The following is a 25,578-nucleotide window of genomic DNA, read 5'->3' on the forward strand; positions in this document are numbered from 1 at the left end:
TTCATTCAAGGCTACATTTCCTAATCTGATATCGGTTTAGTTTCCTTTCCAACTATTGCAAAATCCTCAGATCCTGATAATCAAAAAAAAACTAAACATCCCCCTCTCGTGACCACTCCCCATCCCCACTCCTCTCTTCTTTTCTGCTCACTCCCTAGCCTTCTTCTCAATCTACACCTACCCTCTACCCTCCCTTTCCCTTAATCCACACCCTTATCCTTTCTCCTTCTCTTCCCTTATGCCTCCTTTTCTCCTCACCCACGCCTCTCTTTTCTCTCCCCCACCCCACCCCAATATCTATTATTTTCTCCTCTTCCATCCCTCTCTTTTCTTTCCTCCTTCCCCATACCTCCCCTTTCCTCTCATCTAACCCCCCCCCCCCCCCCCCGGCCCCTCCCTCCACCCCTCCATCACCCATTGTGGACTCACAGGTCTGTTGTGCCTTGGCCTTGCGGGAGCTCTTGGTGGACTCACACCACACGGTGACCCCGTCCTCCAGCAGCCGCAGGCTGCGGCTCTTCTGCCACTTCTGGGAGCGTACCTTCACCATGTTGGAACCGTGCATCATCGCACGGACATCCTCATCATCCAGCACCCCTGGAAACACACACACACACACACACACACACACACACACACACAGTCAAGTACACGGGTACACACTTTTAGGTAACGTGCAGTATCACTGAATTTTCCGGTATGATGTAATATAGTATGTCACTGACACTGTGTCATTGTTGAACACACCCACCAAGTCCTTATTTCATTCACTCTAGTCGAATTCAATGTTAGACCATCCACACCAAGCTCCACTGGCAGTTCATTGAGAGTTCAGTCTGTCTGCTCTCCTGTCGTAAATGTCAGTAGAATTCGATGAGCCGTGTTCCTTCTTGGCCTTCCCTCGTCATGCTATTGCGGTAACATGACTGCGACGCTTATTTTGTAGTATAGGGACTCATAAACACTCAATATCGTCTCAGGATGAAAACGGAGGGTTATGAGCTATTATTGGGGGAAATTAACAGGTACGCTAACAAACCAGTCAAGCACAACTCATTTCAAGATCTCTACTGTGGTTGTATTGTGTGTTTTAGGGCTTGGCACCAGTGGGCGTTCCAGGGATGACTCACTCACCTTTCTACATACAGCAGTCATCTTCCTTTGGAAGCACCGCCGCCCTGACACACAAACACAGGCCATGATCGCATAATTAGGGCCTAAACTTTGTTTTATATACAAACCCCTGAAAGGAGCAACACTGAAACAGGGTTGACATTCAGGCTACTGAAGCAGGACGTCACCACAGAATCTACTGACTTGAGAGGAGACAAACTTTTGTGAGTTAGAACTCGTCGTTTATTTTCCATGGTTCTTTGCAGCATGCGGTATAAGCCAGACTTTTGGAACTCTGCACAACAAAAGGAGGAAGTAGAATGCTAGGATTTGGAACAAATGCCAGTATTCCAAAGATTAATCTCCCTCACAGGCCAGAGGCAGTCCAACGGAGAACTGGAAAGGGGGATTTCAAGGAAAATGAGGGGTTTTACAGAGCTGCAGAAACAGATTGTCACAAATAACTAGCTCGTCAGTCAGTCTGGAGTTGCAGCAGCTCATCTAGGCAGGGAAACCTCTCTCTGCTAATGGTTATTTGATACTAATGCGATTCACAGATACAGCCTGCTATCCCTGACGTGCATGTCACAGGGGTCCTTTTAGAGAAAAACCAACCACCAACATCAGAAATGTTGAGCAGTTTTATCATCTATGTTAAGAGCAGAGTAAAACAGACAGCTATGGAAAATGGAGAGGAAATATAGGCAGAGCTGTAACAAGACGTGCACCGTCACGTTGTAAGTGTACACGGTATTGCGTACTTGGAACTGCATTCAGACACTACTGAAAACAAAAGAGAGAGTATTTTCTCTGTTTCTCCCGTCGGACAGTTGGATGCCTCTTTGGTTCTCTGCAGTAGGTGAATGGGACCTGGTATTACTGTTCAACTGTGTATTCAACTACAAAAGAGGATTTCAAAAGGAATGCTCTGAAAGAAACTCTCTCCCGTCCTCCCAAACTCCCTCCCTTTCCCCCTCTCTTCTCTAAGTCTCTCAAGTATACCCTCAAAGATTGATTTCAAAAACTGTTTCCATGGATGCCCTCATCTATTATTTCTCTTGAATCAGCTAAAATCCCTTTCAGAGTTCTTTATACTGCCAATGCCATGCCAGTCTCTGACTGAGCTCTTCACAGGCTTCCAGAGCTGGCCTCTATTCACGATAAAGTGCACTACTTTTGTCCAGGGCCCATAGTAGTACCAAAAGTAGTGCACTATAGGGAATAGGGTGCCATTTGGGTCGCAGACGCGGGCTATGAGAGACAGTACACCATGAGCAGCTCAGTGCTCTCACCCACTCCCCTCCCCCTATTCCTCTCCCCCTAAGTAGAAAAGAGGGGAAGCAAACTGAGCCCAGCCCTCTCTCTCTCTCTCTCTCTCTCTCTCTCTCTCTCTCTCCAGCCGTTGGTCAAACACAAAGAGAACCACCCTCCTCCCCAACCCCAAGCCTCCCCATAACAACCGTGTTTTTGACACAGTCCGTCACCAAGCTGTTCCCACATGCCAGGAATTCCCACAGGCTGAGCATTGAGCACAAGGACCCTATTAACAGTGGGTCAGTGACCATGCTAAGCTGTCCTAACTGACCTGTGTTCTCGCTCTGCCCATCCTCACACCGCCAACCCCAACTCTTTTTGAGCCTGTAAAATGATTATTCCTGGGACCTACTGTTGTCACCTCACTGACCTCAACCCTATGATTTTTTTCTCTGTCCCGTCCCCATACCTCCCCATCCAAGAATACGTATGCCAACCGAGCCGAAAGTTTTAGTATCAAGCACTCCTCACCTTGACAACAGCATTACAGACATGTTATATGCTAAGAGAGACCTGTCCATACAGTAACACTGCTGTAATGAAGCACGTGTGGGTGTGAGGGGAGAAAGAGGGGGCTTTGGAGGCCCATGAGCTGGGTACTCTGTTCGTCACAGCTCCTACGGCACGCCGAGGAGAATTTTGTTGACACGCACTTTGGGCCAGCAAATTGGGCAAGCATAACAACCTGGCTGGCTAGCAACGATAAAAAAAGGCATGTGAAAGCAAACACACAACAAGATGGGGGTTCTGAACAGAGGGAGAGCAGAAGAAGGAAATATATAATTACAACAGCAGAAGGAGTGAAGGGGGAAACAGAAGGAACTAACTACAAAATAAAAAGGTTGGGATATGGAGGAGTGAGACTCGGAAATAAGTAGGGCGAAGATACAGAGTGAATAGATAGGGAGATTTCTGGGCATTGTTAGACCCAATACCCTGAGACACAGCCAGTTGTCTCGGGGTAAAACAGAGAACCAATTATAACATGGGATCGTTCATTTGTGATAAACATAGGTCAACATGTAGTACATTTGATGCAGGAGAATCACAAGCCCAGTCTCAGACATCATCTTTCTCGTTCTCCATGTCTGTCTGTGGAACTAAGTACTGGACCCCATGGGACCTGCTGTAAACCTAGGTGACGTGTTGTATTGATTCTAGGTAAGAAATGAGCCAACTGAGGTCGAAACAGCAGTGTTGAACTCAAATCAAATCAATGCTCTCAGACACAGACTGGGACAGAAGCCAAGGAAAACGTTGAACCCTGATAAGGAGAGAAGGGCACATCAAAGAACGGAGCTGCTAGACAGAGACGGTTGACATTAAGGCACAGATTTTCTGAGATCACACCAATAAACCGCCATATATCCATTTTCAGAAATGTTGACAAATTAGCTTTTGACGTTTAAAGAAATGAAATGTTTTTTTCACTATCTAATCATGGCATGGGATTGTTCAATGACAGACATGTATTTGTTTGAAATATAGAGCATTTGGAATGTATTCAGACCCCTTGACTTTTTCCACATTTTGTTACATTACAGCCTTATTCTAAATAAACGTTATCAAAATAAAAAACTGAAATATCACATTTACATAAGTATTCAGACCTTTACTCTGTTGAAGCACCTTTGGCAGTGAATAGAGCATCAAGACGCTACAAGCTTGGCACACCTGTATTTGGGGTGTTTCTTCCATTATTCTTTGCAGATCCTCTCAAGCTCTGTCAGGTTGGATGGGTAGCGTTGCTGCACAGCTATTTTTAGCTTTCCCCAGAGATGATCGATTGGGTTCAAGTTCGGGCTCTGGCTGGGCCCCTCAAGGACATTCAGAGACTTGTACTGCATTGTCTTGTCTTGGCTGTGCGCTTAGGGTCGTTGTCCTGTTGGAAGGTGAACCTTTGCCCCAGTCTGAGGCCCTGAGCGCTCTGGAGCAGGTTTTCATCAAGAATCTCTCTGTACTTTGCTCCGTTCATCTTTCCCTCGATCCTGACTAGTCTCCCAGTCCCTGCCGCTGAAAAACATCCCCACAGCATGATGCTGCCACCACCATGCTTCACCATAGGGATGGTGCCAGGTTTCCTCCAGACGTGACGCTTGGCATTCAGGCCAAAGAGTTCAATCTTGGTATCATCAGACCAGAGAATCTTGTCTGGCCACTCCACCATAAAGGCCGGATTGGTGAAGTGCTGCAGATCTGGTTGTCCTTCTGGATGGTTCTCCCATCTCCACAGAGGAACTCTAGAGCTCTGTCAGAGTGACTATCAGGTTTTTGGTCACCTCCCTGACCATGGCCCTTCTCCCCCGATTGCTCAGTTGGCTGGGCAGCCAGCTCTAGGAAGAGTCTTGGTGGTTCCAAACTTCTTCCATTTAAGAATGATGGAGGCAACTGTGCTCAAGGACCTTCAATGCTGCAGAAATGTTTTGGTACCCTTCCCCAGAACTGTGCCTCAACAGAATCCTGTCTCGGAGCTCTACGGACAATTCCTTCAACCTCATGGCTTGGTTTTTGCTCTAACTTGCACTGTCAACTGTGGGACCTTATAGACAGGTGTGTGCCTTTCCAAATCATGTCCAATCAATTGAATTTACCACAGGTGGACTCTCAAGTTGTAGAAACGTCTTAAGGATGATCAACGGAAACAGGATGCACCTGAGCTCAATTTTGAGTCTCATTTCAAAGGGTCTGAATACTTATGTAAATAAGGTATTCTTGTTCTTTATTTTTAATAAATTTGCAAAAATGTCAAAAAAATAAATAAGGCTGTAACATAACAAAATGTGTAAAAGGTCAAGGGGTCTGAATACTTTCCGAAGGCACGGTATATATATATATATATATCACATATACGAACATTCCATTCCAGCTAAACAACAAATATAGTGTTTGGCAAAAAAAAAACTAACATTTTCATACACATCTAAAATTGATGAATTAAAAATCTAAGATCTGTTTTGCACACACACACACGAAGGTACCTACAATCACTTCTGATGCAAAAACACAAAATGTGAAAAAATTGGTGGATATAGCGTTTTGGAAAGAAACTTTTCATTCTACTACAGCAAATCAAATCCTCAATACACAACCATAAATTGTAACTTCCCCACTGTAAAATGATCTTTAATTGACATTGACGTTGTACCTCATAGTTATACCACATAAAGTGGGTTACATTTAACTCGGCACTAAGGGAAAATGCCACAGACCACGCAAGACAGCATTGATCCTATCAAATAAATGTTTATTGGTCGCTACACATATTTGCCAGTTGTTATTGCGGGTGCAGTAAATTGCTTGTCAAAAAGCAGGCCATGTCATATGATGTCACCCAAACAGCTCATTAAATCCTCATATGATCATATAGGCTAGGGAGCGTCGACTCGATTCAGCTGCGAGACAATTGTTTCTTGAGTGGATGGTCAGGGGGCTGGAACATAATAACAGATCATTTACTGCAAATTGACCACAAGAAGCCCAAACAGATAAATAAAACATAATCACTTTAAACCTTGTTTACATTTGTATACAATCCCTTATACAGTATCTCAATATTATGCGTGAAAATACCTTGGAACAGATTTCCAAAATCAAGATCACTTGGAGCTGATTCTCCGGTCTTTTTACAGTATTTTATGTCCAACAATAAAAAGACAAAGATATAGGCTATGTACTAACTAAAATATACCAAACTGCAACACTTGGCAAAACACAGGAATCAATGTGTGTTAACACATGTGTTGCTGATATTGCAGTCTCTCTGCAGCCAGATAGTATGCATCTGCTGGGTTAATGACATTTGGAGAAAACCTTTGACCCCCTAACATTTGAAAAACGCACAGCCACTGGGAACTAGGTCTATGGAAACAGTACTTTGTCAACATACTCTTCTTCTCCGCCATTTGAAAAAAGTGTCTTCACACATACCCTAAACAAATCACCCACCCCTAAAGATTCCATACTACTACTGAATGCTATTTCACATGCTGGCAAAAGAGGGTGAAGTTAATAAATGGTGCATAACTCAGGGTAGTTCCGTTTCCCTTATAGAGTATAATGGGGAAATATCCACAATGTCAGAGACATTGTAATAAAAAGCGTATTGTTTTTAAATGCAAGTTCTCCTTTGGTGTGACTTAGGTTCTCCACAATTTGATGTGCCAAAACAGCTGGTGAGAGGTCGTGAAGTCCTAGAGCTGCAAGGCCAGCAGCCTGACCTCCTGCATTCCAGCCAGTTACAGACACAACCATCTGATACTGTTAGTTTGGTCTGTCACGACTATCAGGACCTCATTCATGGAGAATTTATGGAGTTAGTGTTAGGATTAGGCATCCCACAAATATTCAATGGCAAAGGTAAATTCCCACCAGGATGCAAAATAGCAAATTAAAAAGTGTTTCAGGTTAGTGCAGTCACATTAGGTGAAACAAGAAGAGGTCATAGAACCAAGTCTGACATACACTATCGTTCAAAAGTTTGGGGTCACTTAGAAATGTACTTGTTTTTGAAAGAAAAGCACATTTTCTGTCCATTAAAATAACATTAAATTAATCGGAAATACAGTGTAGACATTGTTAATGTTGGAAATGACTATTGTAGCTGGAAATGGCAGATTTTTTTCTTTCCTCTTTCTATTCTGGTTAGAGCCAGTTTGCGTTGTTCTGAGAAGGGAGTAGTACACAGCGTTGTACGAGATCTTCAGTTTCTTGGCAATTTCTCGCATGGAATAGCCTTCATTTCTCAGAACAAGAATAGACTGACGAGTTTCAGAAGAAAGTTATTTGTTTCTGGACATTTTGAGCCTGTAAACCAACCCACAAATGCTGATGTTCCAGATACTCAACTAGTCTAAAGAAGGCCCGTTTTATTGGTTCTTTAATCAGGAAAACAGTTTTCAGCTGTGCTAACATAATTGCAAAAGGGTTTTCTAATGATCAATCAGAATTTTAAAATAATAAAACTTGGATTAGCTAATACAATGTGCCATTGGAACACAGGAGCGATGGTTGCTGATAATGGGCCTCTGTACGCCTATGTAGATATTCCATAAAATATCAGCTGTTTTCAGCTACAATAGTCATTTACAACATTAACAATGTCTACACTGTATTTCTGATCAATTTGATGTTATTTTAATGGACAAAAAAATTAGCTTTTCTTTCAAAAACAAGGACATTTCTAAGTGACCCCAAACTTTTGAACGGTGGTGTGTGTTTAAATTGAAACAGGGTTATCGTGTGGAACCCACCTCAATTTGATGTCTTAATGAATGGTATTGAAAAAAAACTGTCAAGTATATTTCTAAGGTTTATACATTGTTGTTAGATCATATGCTCGTAGGCACAGATGTTACTAGATTGAAATGGGAACAAGATGTACAGGCTGAAATAAGCAGAGAAGAATGGCGTTATATCTGTTTGAAAGCACACACAATGTTCCTACAACCTCAGACACAAAGCTCCAGAAAAACTTCACAAAATGGATGCTGAAATGTCTTTCCCTTGTTGGCGCTGTAAGAGGCAAATGGGTACTTTTTATCACATGTTTTGGTTAGCAAGCACATGCAATCTTATTTCAATGTTTTGGGAATCAGTAATCAACACAATTTCAAAATGTTTACAGATTTCTATCCCTCTCATGCCCAGCTTGTGTTTGTTTGGGACTAACGAACCAGATCCATGGAACAAGAATCAGAAAAAATATATATTGATCTGTCTGTGCTCGTGGCAAAGAAATCCATAACATTACTTGAAATCAGATATTCCTCCTACTTTAGCACACTGGCTAAATAAAATATCTAGCTACATCCGTTTGGACAAGATTTTCTATAACCACATATATGGCCTCATATATGGCCAGTATATACACAAAACAAGAAGACGGAGCTTGCGTGTTACATGTAAATACACAAATACATAGTATGACATTGTTCTGTCGTCTAGATTGACAGATATCCAGGCTTTACATGGACTTTGACAGGTGCTCTGTCCATCCTCAGCAGTTCTCTATTTTAGTTGAGGTGTGACCGTGAGCTAAGGGGGTTTTAATCAATAAGGGGGGGGGGGGGGGGGCATGGTGAGAGGGTGGTGGGAGAGCTAGGCACAGGGTCAGAGATGTTCATTGGTACGTGAGGATCTGTGGGAGTGGGGTGGAGAGCCTGAATCACAAGTGGGTCAGTGAGCTGTTGGACACCACACAAACACATGACCACTTGTCAGCACCCACACACTCTCCACTTGAGTTGAGCTCTCTTTTCACACAGTATGTGTGTGTGTGTGTGTGTGTTTACAAAGACCATTGCATAAGTGGATTTCAAGCAATAGTTTATTTCGTTTAGCAGAACTGATTACTGCCAACACCAAGGCATATTGTTCACCATTTATCGTCCTTGCATTATAAGTTGTCAATGAGAAGAAGTCTTCATTTCCATATTTATACATTTACACAATGCCTCCTGATAACTTGGAAAAAAATAAGCACCAATTGATGTGGAACGCAATAGCCTAACTGTCATTAGCCTTATCCTGCACTGATTTATTTCCCCTTATGGACCAGAGCAACACACAAATACACAGGAAATAATAGTAATAACTAGTCAAACAATCAACAGTTGTAAAATATAACTTTTTTTAAAGGCAAAGCTGAACTACGTGCTCATATCTGTTGTAGCCAAATTAAACAAGATTCAATGAAACAAATGAAAGTAGTTTTGACAGAAGAAGAAACGTTTTTAACCTAAGAGTCACTATTCTCTTACCCAGTTTCCTAAGTGGGTCCTGCGCCTTGGTTAGGGATTCCACTGCCTTGGGTTCATGGTGCACGGCAGTAGGAGGTTTCTTGCTCCTGCCCAACATGATGCAAGTTCCAATGCCGTCCTCGTTGTACTTTCCTGCCTGTGGCTCTCTTGACTGATATTAAAAAGTCAGAAGTATGTATTGGGGGAGCGCAAATTCCCAGTGCAGGTGCCGTTTTTGAACTCTTCCGCAAATCTTGAGTTGTGTTTCTCCGTTGCGTCACCAGGATAGCGCGCTACATTAATTCATTCCCTTTCCATGTGAAGTCCCTCCCAGCATGATTTAATAGCAGTGCGTAATCTGAGTCCAGCTAAGGGCGCAGAAACTATTAAACTATACCCACTGACACAAACCACTTGTACCCACAGTCACATGTCCATATAGTCTGCCTGGCTATAGCCTTTCTTTTATCATTGCAGCCTATCAGGGGCATTGTGGTCATGGCCAAAAGAAAGTTTAACAATCTCACTGATCTATTTCATAGGTGGGGTCTATTTTATTTATTTTTTTACCAATGAGTCACTATTCTCTTACCCAGCTACCTAAATGGGTCCTGCGACTTGGGTTGGGATTCCACTGCCTTGGGTTCATGGTGCACGGCAGTAGGAGGTTTCTTGCTCCTGCCCAACATGATGCAAGTTCCAATGCCGTCCTCGTTGTAGTTTCCTGTCTGTGGCTCTCTTGGCTGATATGAAAAAGTCAGGGGTGTGTATTGGTGGAGCGCAAATTTCCAGTGCAGGTGCCGTTTTTTTAAACTCTTCCGCAAGTTGTCAGTTTTGTGTTTCTCAGTTGCGTCACCAGGCGAGCGCTCTACAGTAATTAATAACCATGTGAAGTCCCTCTCAACGCGATTTAAAGCTGTACATAATCTGAGTCCAGCCAAGGGCGCCGAAACTCTTGAAAACTATACCCACTGACACAAATCAAATCATTAATTGTACCCACAATCACACAGACACATGTCTACTTTCTTTTAACATAGAAAGTATCAGGGGCAATGTGGCCAAATGAAAGTTTCACAATCTCACTGACCTATTTCATAGGCAGGGTCTATTATTGTGATATTTGAATCGATCTAATAGCCTAGCCTATACTTCAAGATTCATGAAGAATTGCAATTAATCCTATATCCTACAATCTGCATTTATTTCGTGTTCTTTAGCACAGTTCCTCAGTCCAAAATCACGGGTGGCATAAAGCAGTGTTTCGCACTCCAAACACAGGCCACCCACCTGCAGCCAACGTTCGAAGTCTTATCACTGGGCGCCACCTAGCGGTTATATGTGGTTGTACAAATCTGTTCTCGCAACCCCATTGTGGGTGGGTGGGGTGTAGGCAGGAAATACTAAAGTATGAGAGCCGCGGTCTTGAGAATAATGTATAATCTGGCTATTGCTTTATTACAACCAAATGCAGTTAAATAATTCAAGCAAAGTGCCAAAGTGCACAAACCTTGAATATGAATAAAATTGAATATGCCTCCAACACAATGATTAAACCGTTTCGTAATATCGCAGAGAATGCAAGTAGCCTGGCCTACTTCTGAAGACAAAGCTATTTCTATAGCCTATCCTGCTATTCTCTTCAAAGCCAGGCTGCAGTGGTGATAAACATGATCAAATAGCTCTGGGCCCAAGTTATGATTTATTACTTCTTCTACATCCATATATTATTAACATACAAAGTCAATTTGTGCAAAGAGAAATGCTTTTGAAGGGCACTCCACTTAATAGGTGCTATATGTCATTGTAAGTAAACCGGGGGGAATACTAACTGTGGATTAGATTAATAGGTCTTGGTCTACGATACTGCAGTGGCAAACCCGTGGGGTTGGGACTTAATTAGGATTCGATAAGGGTATAAAGAGGATAATTAGGAGGAGCGAGCTCAGCTGTAGGTTCCAGGCCTAGGGGAGAGAGGCATGTTTCACAGGCCATTTACAGACCTATACCTACAGCATAAGTGCCTTCACTCTCTCTCTCTCACAGAATGGCACTGGGTCTCTTAATAACCTGATCCAAAGGCATCCATTTTAGAACAACCATTCAGGCTCTGTAAGCTTTGATGTGTAATATCAAAACAGAGACAAAAGGATAGAACAATATAATGCAGATCCATATATTTATCTAAATACAGTATATGGCTCTGATATGTTATGGGAAAGTCCCAAATGTCTATAGAATAGATATTTTGACCCATTCTCAATTGTACCCAGCCATGTTGCAGTATATATATAGGGTGAGAGATTAACTCATGTCCAATAATCCTCTCAGAGGCTCTGATCCAGGAGCTGCTGTGCTCCTGCCCAGGCATATAGAGCTTCCACCGAACGCTACTGCCTCTGTCAACACCCACAACCCCATTTGGCAAACCTTACCCTCCCTCCTGGTCCCCCCAGCAATCACTCCCCTTTCAGTAAACAATGGGGAATATGACTGCCGATAGATACACAGGTTTGGCTGGTATCTGTCAACTGCCAAAAAGTTTGCCTTGGACTGAAGAACGTCTGAGTGTGTGTGTGCATGGTACATTTTTGTATTTGTGAGCTTGCTAACAAATGTAGAAATGTATTTAGCACAACTTTACAAAGGCTTATTTGCTGTATATTAGTCTCTTTAATTCTGATAGTTATAGCTCGCAAGCACCTCACACCAAACCAAACTAAGACTACTAACCCTTATTTAACCAGGTAGGTTGACACCTTACAGGAATAGCGCCTCAGAGAAAGTGCCTCCTCGTTTGGGCCTATACATTCGGGCATAGCCTACTCTTTCGTCAATTGCTCCAAGAAAAATGAAGATGAAAGGACCAAGAAAAAAAGAGGACAGAAGGGAGAGATGCTTATTAAGAGAAACCAATGGAGCAAAAATAATAGAGATGAAAGAGAGGACAAAGGAGAGAGCAAGGGGGTGTGAGAGGGGGAATGATTGAAGATGACAATTTAGGAGAAAATCAGGATAAGAGTGTATGTGATTGAAAGAAAGGTCTATGGTATGAGGGGGAGGGGATGTCTACCCACTGAAAAGTAGGCTTACATGCATATAGCCTACAGCAGCCATCACACACCATGTAGGCACCATGTGAAATGCCACTGAGATGTGCACTCTCCATGTGGGAGGAATCTCTTGCCTGCAGAGAATAAGGACATTGCATATCAGTAAAAATATACAGACACTGTCATTTCTGTTGTCTTGTGTGCCTACTTTTGGTGGGATTTGCAAATAATGCATTACACTGTGTATTTGTTATGCAAAAATATACTGTTTGAAGAGGTAATTACTAAATTATGACAGTTTGACGTTATCTATGCTGCTTACATTAATGCAGAGATATAATTAGGTAATTTAACAGACTAGCTATTTCAACCACAGTAAAAATACCTAACCACCAGCTATCATAGCTAGTAGCTACATGCCACTAACTGTCTAGCAAATCAACGCTAGCTCAACATTTAGTTTGATTGCATGTTTTGAACGTTAAGATGCCATATTACAATACTATGTTTCCACCGATACTCCCACTTTAGCGCATGATGTTTTCTTAGTTAGAACCCCTTTGTGGTAACATCCATGAAAATAAGGCTTGACTAGCTAGTTATTATTTGGCAAGATTCTCCAATTGGTCCTGGTACCTAGCTAGTGGACGAGCTAGCTCACATGCTAATTTATGATTTCCACCAGCTTGTAATGAGAAGCGTATATTTTATAATATGCTAATTTATACAACGATTATCAATGCGTTTGCCAATACCATACAATATTTGGTTCTAAAGTTTTATATTTCACTGCACATGCATGATATGTGACGCTAGATAGCACATTAGCTAGCCAGCTAACCTAGCTAGTAACTAGCCAGCTCAGTCGGCAAGCCTTTAGGTCGTTTTTAATATAGAAAAGGGGTCAAAGAGAGGCACGTTTAATCAACTGGTAACTCAACCGTCGACAATAAGCTTAACTCTCAAATGTGGGCAATTGTGTTATGTTAACATTTCACCATCGTTTGTTGTTCCGTTCTATTGAGCCTAATATGCTACTGGCTAGCTAGCTCTCGATAAATAAAATGTAGTTTATTTAGCATCGTTCTACACTCTTATCCTTGCGCATTAGTGGGAGGCGAGGGAAATATCGCTCCGCACCAGAGATACAACAAAAATAATAATCAAGAAAAACCTTCCACTATTTGAAACCACATAAAATAATTGTATAATTGTTAACGCCTTAACAAAACGAACATAGTGTGTAGACGATAGTTAATCGTTATTCTACACGGTCCGTAAAAAAGGACTAGTTTGTTCAGGATGACGGTCTCATTATCGTTAGAAAGAAAGGATTGTCTCAATGATTGGGGGAGTGATCCTGAGCCCCCCAAAAAATCCGAAATAGATCAAAGCCACGACAAACTCATATGTCACCATTACCTAGTAGTATACAATATGAGTGGGATATGGTTTAATGAAGATTAATCCACAGACTCTTCAATACGTTCACTAATTCCCCCCTCTATGTATACATGGTAGCGTCTGAAATAATGCCCCGGACTGCTCTCCCCACGAGACCAATGTGCACTTGATTGACTCTCAGGATAACCAATAAAAATATGATTTAAGCTTAGCAACAGCGAATATGCCATTTTGTCCAATAGCAGCAATGAGAGGGTGGTCCTATATCCTAAAATCTGATTGGCTTAAATGTTCAAAAAATGTCCTAGAGTTGTGGGTTAGGTAGTTTGGCATGGACGGTCTGGCTAGTAATTTACCTACATTGGAACTACATATCCCACAAAACAAGTAGAGTCAAGAAAAGCAGCATGCGCACTTGGCAGTGGTAGAGGTGATATAAAGCCGCGAACTCCTTCTGTAGTAGCATACTGGACAGTCACTGTTGTGGAGATGAAATACGAGCTTGAGAAGGACTACGAGTGCTAGCGGCACCGAAATAGTTAACGTTAGTTCGCTAGCTAGCTACAGTAGCTCTGACGAATCATTCGCGAAGTAACAAGTGTTACCATTCATAACTTTGTTTTTAAGAGTAGCGATAGTGAACGTTTCGAAAGTTAGCTGAACATTTCTTGTCAAGTAAATGTTACTCATATTAAGACATAGAAACAGTATACTTAGCAAAAGTTATCAAAAAATATTTTAAATAACATTTAGCTTAATTCGCACAGAGACAACGGTTGACATGTTGTAAGGCGAACAGCCCACCCGCATACACCAGGATGACAGAACCGAGCATTGAGAAGACCCATCACCTGAAAACTTCAGATACCCCATCAGGTGGGAGAGAAAGAGTTGTGGAGCATCCCCAAACCAATGAGAGACGTGGACTGGAGACTGACGGTAGGGGGCGATATGGAGATAAACAGCAGCAGTCAGAGAGCGAAGGCGGGGTTATCCCTTCAGACAAGTTGTGGCAAATGCAAGGCGGACAGAGGGAGGTGTGCCCTAGATTCGTTGCCGGAAATGCACTTCCTAAGTGCCCAGCAGCAACACAGCCTTGTCAGGAACCAGGAGCAGATGCAGCCGGGGAAGGTGGCCTCGTAGCCCACGGAAATAGTGGAGATGGACCGCACGAGGAGACCCTGAGTCAAGTGCAAGGCGAGTGTGGGAAAAGAAGCGACTCTGGCTCTCTGGGCGCCGGGGCAGCTGTAGATGCGCGCCAGGGCAAGAAGAAACACAGGCGTCGACCATCCAAAAAGAAGCGTCAATGGAAGCCCTATTTTAAACTGTCTTGGGAAGAAAAGAAAAAGCTTGACGAGCGAGAGACAGAACGAGCGTCCCGAGTGAGAGCAGAAATGTTCGCGAAGGGGTTGCCCGTTGCCCCCTACAATACAACGCAGTTCCTTATGGATGAACACGACCGAGAGGAACCGGATCTGAATACCGAAAGTGGGCCCCGACGTCAGTTGGGGACTGGTGCTCGCCCAGAGGACACCGCAAGTGAGGATGACCTATTCGATGTCGAGGAGGAGGAGGACTATGGCAGCGGTGGTGGCAGCGACGGCATCGGGAGGCCTGGAAACGCCGGTGGTGAGTTTCTTCAGAGAGACTTTTCTGAGACCTACGAGAAATACCACATCGAAAGTCTTCAAAACATGTCTAAGCAAGAACTGGTTCAAGAATACCTGGAGCTGGAAAAGTGTATGTCCCGCCTGGAGGAAGAGAACACCCGGTTGCGACGCGCAGCCAACCCGAACATCACAAATGATAGCCAGGTGCCCCAGTCGGATTCGGCGCGGATCAGAGAATTGGAGGGTGAATTGGAGAGACTGAGGGCGCAGAACAGTGAGCAGCGTCCGCATAACCAGCAGAGCAAGGAGCGGGAGCAGATAGTCACATTAGGTGACTAGAAATGGATAGAACCAGGTAAAATGTGGAGACTGAACTGGACTTTAACAAATTGTCAGCAGTTTTATGAAATCGGTTCAGTGACAGTCCGTAAAATTGCTTTGCAATACTTTATCTTTTGTTTTCTATTTGGACTGTAAAGGCGCCTGTTTAAACTTTTTCAATAAGTAATGTATATATTTAAAATTATTTTCTTTTTTATAAAGAGAATGTATTTGGAAATACGTTTTTGTTTCCCTGGTATGCATGCATTAAAGTACTCTATCCCACAATTTAAGTGAGCAGGACATGTTTGTCTAAATTTAACATTTGTCAAACAATGCTTATTTTGAGAATTTCAAATAACTTTCCACAATTAAATGTGTAGATTAAAATGTGCACAAACATTATTTAGTTTTTTTTTTGTAGGGGGTAAATAAAGATTTTTGCCTGATATCAACAAAAGTGTTTGGCTATTATCTGCAAGCCATTTTACAGCGATCTACTTAGATCATTTTCTTTCCACTATTTAGGCAGATGTAAAGTGATGGGATATGCTCAATAGCCTAGTTTTTCAGATTAATTCAGATGTGTCCATACTATCCTACTCTATTCTTAGATTAGCCACTACCAAATCAGGTAAGTTGTGACCGCTTCACTCATGACTGATGGCCACTGTAGAGATCATATGCAGGTTGCATAATGTAACCCTTGATAAATAAAATAGAATCTACAGTAGGCTGTACATAGACATGCAGGGTTACAAAAAACTAACTGCAATCAGATTAGAGATACTTTTTCAAAAGTAGACACCTACTTGATTTAAATAAAGGATGTTTGTGAAAACATATTTTTTTGTTTTCTCAATGACATTCAATTCAGCATTGGAAAAAGGATGCGAGTTAAAGTTTGTTCCACCTGAGTGAGTCTGACCACAAGTCAGAGACCATTATGATGATCACACCAAATGCGTCCGACAGCTCCTTTTAGTCTTATTCTAATTGAGGGGAAAGTAATCAGATTAAGTTACTAAATTTGGGAAATCCAAAAATTACGTTGATTACAATGTTGGCCAGGTAACTAGCAATAGATTACATTTAGAAAGTATTTTTATTTAACTAGGCAAGTCCGTTAAGAACAAATTCTTATTTACAATCACGGCCTACCCCGGAGGACGCTGGGCCAATTGTGTGCCGCTCAATGGGATTCCCAATCATGACCAGTTGTGATACAGCCTGGAATCGAACCAGGGACCGTACCCAACCCTGGATATATGTCTGTAGCTGATGGTTTTGTGAGGTGTCACGACTTGACATGATATCCCTACCAAAGCTATGTTGTACTCCAAAGCTCCTTAGGTCACCTCTTGACCTGTCTCAGTGGTATGGGAAATGGACCTAATGTAGTAGGCTAAATCTCATTGAGCAGCTGACTCCAACTTGCTAAAATAGTCTTTCTAAACAAGGCAAGGGTCCTGTTAAGAGTTTCATTGCCCTACTTCCATGGTATAATTTCGGGTATGGAATTTATTGGAACAAGGGTGACCAATGAATGTCAGGGGGGAACTCTATTCACTTTTTCATTACTGTCATTACATTTTGCAACTAGTCATAAAAATAGATTGAATTCAATGTGAATGTTAAGCATTCATACTGTTCTTATGGAATAGTATACAGCTAAATAGTGTGAAAAGAGGGATAGTTCACACAAATTACATAGGCTTTCCTACCCTGTAAGTAGTCTATGGACAAGGTATGACATAAATCAATGCTTTGTTTACCTGTCTACTGTTTCCAAACTTTTGTGGCACAAATCCAATGCAAGTCAATGATATTAGCATATTTTGTTCTTCATGTCCAAATCATTCTAAAGTATTCAACATTGAGTGTTGCTCAATTAAGTTACTTATTACGTATTTAACAGTGGCCAGTTGAAACAAACCAATGCATGGATTTCTACCATACCTTGTCCATAGATTTATATGGTAAGGAAACCTATATGTAATTCTGTAATTTCGGTGAACTATCCCTTTAAAGAGAAGAAAGCTAATAATGAAAAATAGATAAACTACGCTGACCCATTTAGCCTGGTTCCAGACTCAGATATGTGGTCAACATTGACACAAAGTTGCAAATAAACTTGTGTCAATATATTTATTCCAAAATGATACATCTTATGCAAGTTTAAACTATGATTAAATACCAAGATTGCAGTGATAAATTGTTCTAGGATTAAGAAATGATTTAACTCGAGCGTTTCTCGTGGCGTACTTGGAATCCACGGATTTTCCTGAGCTCCTCTTTCGACGTTGTCTTGATCCCAATGTCTCAAGTTCATACTGGCAGCCATTTGGCTGCAGCTAAGCATTTTGATTTCAGTGAGGGCTACACGATAATAAGGAGTAGGACGTTTATTTCCTTTTCATGCTTAGTTTCCAACCGTATGCATTTGAAAAATATAGCAGTGGTTCAAAGTGCGCTGTGGGCAGAGCACATGAAATCGCTTAACCAGCTAGAGCAGTTGGTTATTAGATCGCTAACGTCCCTGTTTAAAATGCAGGTTAGGTAACTAGCTATATGGCTGGTCAAAATATGCATTTATTTATCAAGCTAGGCCAGCTAGCAAGCTAACGATTTCCTTGTTTTTAGCAGGAATTTGCTAACTTGTTAGATAGCTAGGTTTTGCGCAGATTTAAACACTTAAATTTCCCAAATCAAACGTGGTTTACCGACATACATACACAACCAAATGTATGCAAGACTTTAGGAATCTTAATTGATTGTAGTGATATAATTTGCACCAATTTCTAGTTGTCAGGTCCTCCCTGGGTGCAGGCAAAACGCATGTAGGGAAGTGTGGCGCAATATTGAGTGCTCTACAGCAGAATAGTTATGGGTAATGTAGTTCCAAAATTAATCTGTGAATTGCGCTGCTAGAGGGATACATAAAAAAAATACAGTATTTTTTTATTGTGGTGCAGGATGCGTTGGGTGGATGCCAATCAGTGGTGTCACAAACCTGGTTCTTCACAAACCTGTGAATGAATCTTGTTCATGTGGATTGACATCCTACCCCATTTCAATTACATATCTGAAACTTTTGCCTAGAATGAAGCATGTCAGCATTGACAACAGAACACCATTGACATTAAACATTCACAAAACTTTCAAGCAACTGAAATAAATTCTATTTTTAAAACGTAATTCTGTTTATTTACATCATATAACCTTGCTTTGAAGGAAAAAAAGCCATCGAATAAAATGGTTCCAGGTGGATAACCTTTTCGTCAGTCCATTTTCTTATAAGATTGTTTACTCAAAGCAATTCAAAATGTACTTTACACAATACAATATGTTTACATATCAAGACAATATGTACAAAATATTATCAGACATAATAACAAACGTAAGATATGTCACATTTCAAGAGACGGACACCTAAACACACATTGAGTGTTGTCAGAATGTTCTACAATTTTTGTATTTATCTTTTCAATGAAGGCATGAGCAGTTTGGATCAGCTCTGTTAAGCTCAGCTGTATGTCTCCTACAGTTTACATTTATACAGTTAGTTCACCAAACAAAATCTAATGCAAATGAGTTGATACTATATTCCCATGTTTTAGGCATTGGTTACCCTTACTTAGAGCTTGTTATGTATACCGTACAAAACACTGTCCACATGAAATAACCTCTGTGTACGAGAAAAGCAGGGGAGCGCAGTATACTTTCCCTCGCCTTCGCAGCATCAGGTATTCTGCTGTTTGTTAGTGCTCGTTAGATGCAAACAGACTGCATAGACAAGTCCTTGGCCAGACACAGTGTTGCTCTTAATGACCTCCCAGAGAGGCTGCCCGTGTACACGTCTTTGGGTCGGCGGCTAAGATGTAAGCACAGCAACGAGAAGATAATGGATTCAGTCTGGCTTATAACTAGATGTGAAGGTTGAAGCTTTTGGCTTTGGAGAGTCTGGAATAACGAGGGTTAATGGGGGAGGTGGGGACTGACCATGGCACTCACTGCAGAACAAAAACACTCCAGAAATCAGGCACTTGTAGGGCAACTCTTGAGGTAAGACAAGACTAACAAAAAGTCAATGACATTTAATGATGAGAAAAATCCTGTCAGGCAAACCCGAAGAATAAGTCCCATATGACATTGGTCGAGGAACAGGTAATAAAGAGTATTTGGGAAATGGAAACTCATCTTGGACCATGGCCAAGAGAATGGCATTGCAAGTCTAGAAACACAGCAGACCCCAAAATGCCTACTTATGGTAACCACATTTCTGCAATCAGTCATTGGTATCCAGGAATTCTGAAGCACCCCACTCGCAGTGGTCATTCACTTGAGTGAGTCTAAACGTATGGAAATGTAATATGTGACATGAAAAATCATGTGCAGATGGTGTCACACTAAAACGATTCCTGATAATATAACAAATCAAATATCATTGGCAGACGTGTACCAAACGTAACTTTGTGTATACATGCGGGTTGCATTTATCATCCTTGACGTTTTAACGGCATGTTGTCAATATTTTGCGCTTTCTATGTCACCTATCAGATGAAAGCAAATGTTTCCTCTGGTACACATACGCAGGTTTGGTCAAGCAAATTATTACCAACTAATACTTCATCCAATTGAAAAGACAGTTATGATAGAGTTGATGCGAGTACAGTATGTGACCGTTCTTTGATAAGAGAGCTGAGATGCTTACAAACATTATTCTGACTAAAGTAGATAAAGCCCTGCTTGCTGCAAAATAGATAAAGTAGATAGTAGTGTCAGCAAGGGGAGAGTACATTTCTTTCTTCAAATGCCGGAAATGGATGCTATCCAGCCATGAAATGGAGAGGCATTTCAACGGCCAGACCTAGGGATTTTGACTGGAGAATTTGAATGTTGGATGAGTTATTCTATCTTTGCTAAACGAGAGAAAGTATTTCTGCATAGAGCACTGTGAGTCACAGAGAAAGGCCGTCTATGAGGAAACAAGGAACGGGAATTAAGTCAGGTTTAGGATGCTTCTTCAGGATGCGTTTAGGATGCGAGAAGTCAAATCACAATAAAAGTACTTATTCTTTTCATACCAAAAAATATATATAATATACACTGTATATAAAACAAAAAATAATATATTAAGGGGAACATTTCAAGTAACATCTTGAAGGAAATTATGGTGCACCTGTGTGCACTTATGTAAACCATAAAAAAGAAACAAAAACAAAAAATAATAATAATAATGTAATAATATATATATTTACAAGGTTAACTTAACAAGGCTTTGTACAAATGTTACAAAATAGTTCAACACACAAACACATGCACACTCAAACATACTCACGGGTATTGTCAGGCAAACACACATATGTACAGACAGACAAACATCTGGGTTACAGACCACTACTGCTGTGTGAGCATGTGTGTGTATGAGAGTTATGTCATTTATGAGTGTTGGCAACTAGAAGAGTGTTAGAGTCAGTTGTTCTGTGGTCGTCACAGTAACAGAATATTAAGGAAGACTGATATAGAAGTCAGTGCTGGGACCAAAGGTTAGACAGAGTTCTCCCTCATAACTCACATTCTAATACTGCCTGTACTCTTCTTATAGTGTACTTGCTGATCTCTCAGCTAGTGTGTGTGTGTTTGTGAGAAAGACAGAGAGAGAGCCCACAGCCCTGTTGAAAGTGTCACTCTGTGAGGAACCCTGGGTAGGCTTGGTTTGGCATGCTCTTCCCTGTGCACTGGGAGAGGACAGCCCACTTCCTGTGTCAGACAGGAAGCAACAGAGAGGACAGGAAGGATCTGAGTATTCAGTAACACAGTGTCTACTGCCTGCACGAGGGAGAGTTCTTGGCATTAACACCGAGATGAGGACTGTCTGTCTGTCTGTCTGTCTGTCTGTCTGTCTGTCTGTCTGACTGACTGTCTCTCCCCCTCTCTCTCTCTCTCTCTCTCTAATGTCCCATTGCAGTTTAGCATTATTTTATTTTTTATTTAAAACACACAAAAAAAAGCTTTGGCAAATACTGGAATTCCCTTTGCCATGCAAACGGAGCTGAAACAAATGAAAAGGGAGCGTGAGTAGACTGGAGGCCGAAAACTGTTATCAGACCTGTCATAAGATCCCCTGTGTCTGTCTGTGGCTCTGCTGTCCACTACTCACTGCCGTCATGCAACTGACCTGGGGTCAGCACTATCTGACCCTCTGAGACAGTAGACCCTGGCTCAGCAGCTCAGGGGAGGGAGACTTTGAGAGGGAGGCCAGAGGCCTTGTAATTTACAGGCCTATCAGTCTCTGTCCATAGTTACAGGTACTGATGGAACCTGGAGGCTGGTGCTCGGCGTGTGGCGGGGGGATTCTGGCCCAAGGGAAGTGGATGTCTTGGGTCAAGCTCCTGGGGGTCGAGGGGTGACTCCTGTGGTTTGGAAGTGGCCGGCGACATGGGGAACACGTTGGTGGCTAGTGCAGGCCTCTTGTCGCCGGTCTCGGTAGGTGAGACCACCACAGTGTGTCTTCTCCAGGCCCGTCTCTTCCTCCTCGTCTCCGGGGAGAGTGGCTTCCTCAGCCCCACGATACGCAGGTCATCAGCCGAGCCCAGCAGGCGCGCACGCACCTGGTCAGCCAGAGACCCTCGCCCCTGACCCTGCCCTGTCCCGCTGGGGGTGAAAGAGGCAGCCTCGCTGGGCGGCAGGGCTTCTTTGGGTCGGGGTGGACGTAGGCTCTCCTGGCTGCTCCCTGTGGAAGGGTTGGTCCTGGATCGGTCCCTCTGGGCCCCTGGTGCCCCAGCTCCCTCCTCCTCTCCTGAAGGCCCAGGGAGGTCCAGCAGGTCCAGAGAACGAGCCTTGGTCTTCCCTCTGTCCTTTAGCTTCTTCCTGGCCAGCGTGTCACATTGGATCAGCTTGTGGGAGTTGAAGGAGGGCCGGGTGTGCAGTCTGTGGGTGGTGGAGGACGACGAGAAGGAGGAGGAGGAGGGGGTGGTGGATCGCGCCCCACACTCGCTCCTCTCCCCAGGGTCCTGAGTGTGTGTGGAGAGGGTGGGGGTGGTGTGCTGGGGTGTGGCGGAGACAGGGTGGGGTTTGTAGTGTGTGTAGAGGAAGCTTCGTTGTCCTGCTGTGGGGGGTTGTGTGTGGGGCTGCGTGGGGGTAGGGGGTGTGAGTGTGGGTGTAATGGATGCGGGGGGGTGTTTCTCAGGTCTCTCCTGGGTAAGGGAGCGCGAGGCGAATCCGCTCTCATTGTCCGTCTCGCTCACCAGCTCGCTGCGCTCGTCGTCAGCTTCATCGCACCGGCCCTCAGACGCCAGGCTCCGCCCCAGTGTGGAGAGGGTGGAGTAACCGGAGACGATAGAACGAGCGTCCTCTGGTCCCCGCCACGCCCTGCCCTTCACCTCCGACGTCAACGCCTCTTCCTCAGGGAGCAGCATCACCGTCTGCCCTGCTTTCTCTTTCTCACCACCGCACGGGATGCTGGGAACTACCACCTCCTTTACCTCCACCTGCACTCTCACTCTCTCTACTACAGACTCTTCTTCTTCTTCTTCCTCCTCCTCATCATCTTCCTCCTCCTCCTCTCCCTCTGCTCGTGGGGCGGTGTCTGCTCCTGCCACCACCAACCCCGCCTCTTCTCCCTCCTCCACCCCCAGGTGGCTGGCTTTGATTGGCTCGTGCTCCGAGTCGTCGTCTGTGCTGCTGCCCACGAGGCGGCCGTTGTGGCGATTCCTGCGCTTGCGTCCGGTGACGGCGGACATGATGGACAGGGTCAGAAAGTCCTTGGCAGTGAGGTCTCGCTTTGACCCCCACGACCCCTGAGGCAAAACAAAGGTCACATAGGTCAAAGGTCGGACGATTTACACAACCTCAACCATAGCTAGATAGTGTGAAGAAACATTTTGTGACTTGCTTCAGCACTTTGAAAGTATTTTTATGGTCGTGAAGAAGATCGTTTTATGTCTGTGAAACTGTCCCCAGTTTCTGCTATATGTGTGGCCAGAAGTTGAGTGGCCAGAAGTTCAATAACAAGTGTAGAACAGCATAGTCGGCTATACGAGACCTTACCTTAGATTTAGCTGAGTCACTGTTGGTTGAGTCTAAGAGAGGACAAAGAGAGAGGATCAGAGGGGAAAGGTACACTGTAAAGCTGGTCTGTGTTACATGGGAGGGGAGGAGGAGCGTGAATGGCAGCGATGGGGGGGGCACAGAGCTGCCGCGTCAGAAAACAATAAACCTTTCTGTTATCTAGCTAGCTAGAGCTTTTAAAACACACTATTTCGACACTGTTATAACACAGGAAATATGACTGCTCTAATGTAACACTAATCCAATTAGTAGGGAGTTGTGCATCCTCTGTGCCTCCCTTCTACCCGTCACCTTCCCCTGGGGAACAGAACCATACAGACACTGGTCACACACCATTAACACACAGGACAACGTGTCATCACAAACCACCGATTGTCATGGAGTTGATCATACTGACTGGTATGTGACCAGGGTTGTTGGAGAGAGGGGCGAGGGTGGGGAAAAACAACAGCATTAAGGAATCGCAGCACACACTGATGACATCACGGCAAACACTGATGACATCAACCGGTGAAGGAAGCGTCGGGGAGGAGGGAAGGCAGAATACAAGGTTGAGTAAAGGGTTTTTCAATCACCACACACTTAGTCACACCACCTCGCACACACGCCCTCGCTCACACGTCCTCGCTCACACGCCCTCGCTCTCACACACACACTCTCTGTCACACTCACACTCACACGCTCTCACTCACACGCTCACACTCACATAACTAACCTTGTGGGAAGACACAATTCAGTCCCATTCTAAATCCTATTTTCCCTAACCCTAACCTTAACCTTAACCTGAAAACCTTACCGTAACCCTAAGCCTAGCTCCTAACCCTAAAACTATCCCCAGCTCCTAACCCTAACCTTAACCCCCTGGAAAAAGCATTTGACCTTGTCGGTACTAAGAAAATGTCCCCAGTTGGTCAAATCTTTTGTTTGTTTACTTTTTTAATTATTTGTTTACTATACTACACACACACACACACACACACACACACACACACACACACACACACACACACACACACACACACACACACACACACACACACACACACACACACACACACTAAAACCCCAGAGTAACACATGAGAGGGCCCATAGAGAATGAGTGGAGCAGGTGAGGCAGACAGGACAGACAGATGGACAGACCACTGTAGAGGGGCTTTCTCTCTCAGTGACAGAGTACACCAAGTGCAGGGTCATCCTCACACACACCTCCTGCCTTAGTCAAGCTGACACAAAGGGAGCCGAGAGCAACTTCCTCTGAAGATGGTGACACATACCAAACACACCCACCACACCCACCCATCTTTCACTAACAAACACCATCACACCAAAACTCACCCTTTCTCACGCTCGCACGCACGCACGCACGCACGCACGCACACGCACACACACACACACACACACACACACACACACACACACACAGGAATTGGCAGGGGAAGTCCCATCCTACCGCAGTGGCTGCTCCACAGGCTCAGCTAAGAGAGGGATGCAGCGATGTAGAAGAGACAGTGAAGGATGAGTAATAAAGAAGAAAAGAAAACCAGGTGAGAGGAAAGAAGCACACAGTCTAGTGATCAAATCAGGAAGGAGAGAAACTCAGCAAGGGCAAATCATTTCAAATGTATGTCATGCCTATTTCCTGGTTGCATGGGATTGGTTCAACTGTGTGGCTGTCAATAATTATTGCCAGTCGCCGATTGGCCAGTTTGGCCACAGTGTGAACCGTGATTGGTCTGCACAGGCAGACAGTCAGACAGTCAGTAGCTCAGTGCAGGTTGTGACTGGTGCATTTGGGCAGTGGTGGGCGGGCCTCACCTGACGCCTCCCCTAGCAGAGCGGTCTTGCCAATGTTGGAGAGCAAGTGGTCGATATTGGGAGCAGGCACCAGGTCCTTCGTGTCTACTGGAGTCTGAAGGGGAGAAAGGCATCGAGTCATAAACAACACATGAACA

The 25,578-nt window shown here is 43.6% G+C and overlaps 3 protein-coding genes across 22 annotated transcripts in view; 1 reads left to right on the forward strand and 2 right to left on the reverse strand.

Moving 5' to 3' along the window:
- Nucleotides 1-10,080, reverse strand: part of LOC110486211 (1-phosphatidylinositol 4,5-bisphosphate phosphodiesterase delta-3-A) — a 35,026-nt gene extending 24,946 nt beyond the window's left edge. The window contains exons 1-2 of the mRNA XM_036940909.2: nt 9,186-10,080; nt 430-597 (exon numbers count right to left, since the gene is read on the reverse strand). Of these exons, the coding sequence (XP_036796804.2) occupies nt 430-597; nt 9,186-9,282 (265 nt within the window). The 5' untranslated portion in view covers nt 9,283-10,080. The remainder of the gene's footprint in view (nt 1-429; nt 598-9,185) is intronic.
- A 975-nt stretch (nt 10,081-11,055) lies between these two features.
- On the forward strand, nt 11,056-16,012 carry LOC110486213 (protein HEXIM1). Its single transcript, XM_021557646.3, has one exon. It carries the CDS (start codon nt 14,440-14,442, stop codon nt 15,568-15,570), a length of 1,131 nt encoding a protein of 376 aa, XP_021413321.3. The 5' UTR covers nt 11,056-14,439; the 3' UTR covers nt 15,571-16,012.
- Nucleotides 16,013-18,736: 2,724 nt separating this feature from the next.
- LOC110485157 (rho GTPase-activating protein 23) overlaps nt 18,737-25,578 on the reverse strand; it is an 88,273-nt gene continuing 81,431 nt past the window's right edge. For 19 of the 20 annotated variants that reach the window (XM_090196297.1, XM_090196296.1, XM_090196300.1 and 16 more), the window contains 3 exons: nt 25,442-25,535; nt 23,605-23,636; nt 18,737-23,354 (listed from right to left, as the gene is read on the reverse strand). In XM_090196297.1, the coding sequence (XP_090052423.1) occupies nt 21,858-23,354; nt 23,605-23,636; nt 25,442-25,535 (1,623 nt within the window). In that variant the 3' untranslated portion in view covers nt 18,737-21,857. Of the gene's footprint in view, nt 23,355-23,604; nt 23,637-25,076; nt 25,102-25,441; nt 25,536-25,578 lie in introns of all 20 variants that reach the window. The other variant, XM_036940920.2, reaches the window with a different exon arrangement.

The sequence above is a fragment of the Oncorhynchus mykiss genome, chromosome 13 (genome assembly GCF_057628025.1).
Source record: "Oncorhynchus mykiss isolate SJ-2025 chromosome 13, ASM5762802v1, whole genome shotgun sequence".
In the NCBI taxonomy this organism is placed as follows: domain Eukaryota; kingdom Metazoa; phylum Chordata; class Actinopteri; order Salmoniformes; family Salmonidae; genus Oncorhynchus; species Oncorhynchus mykiss.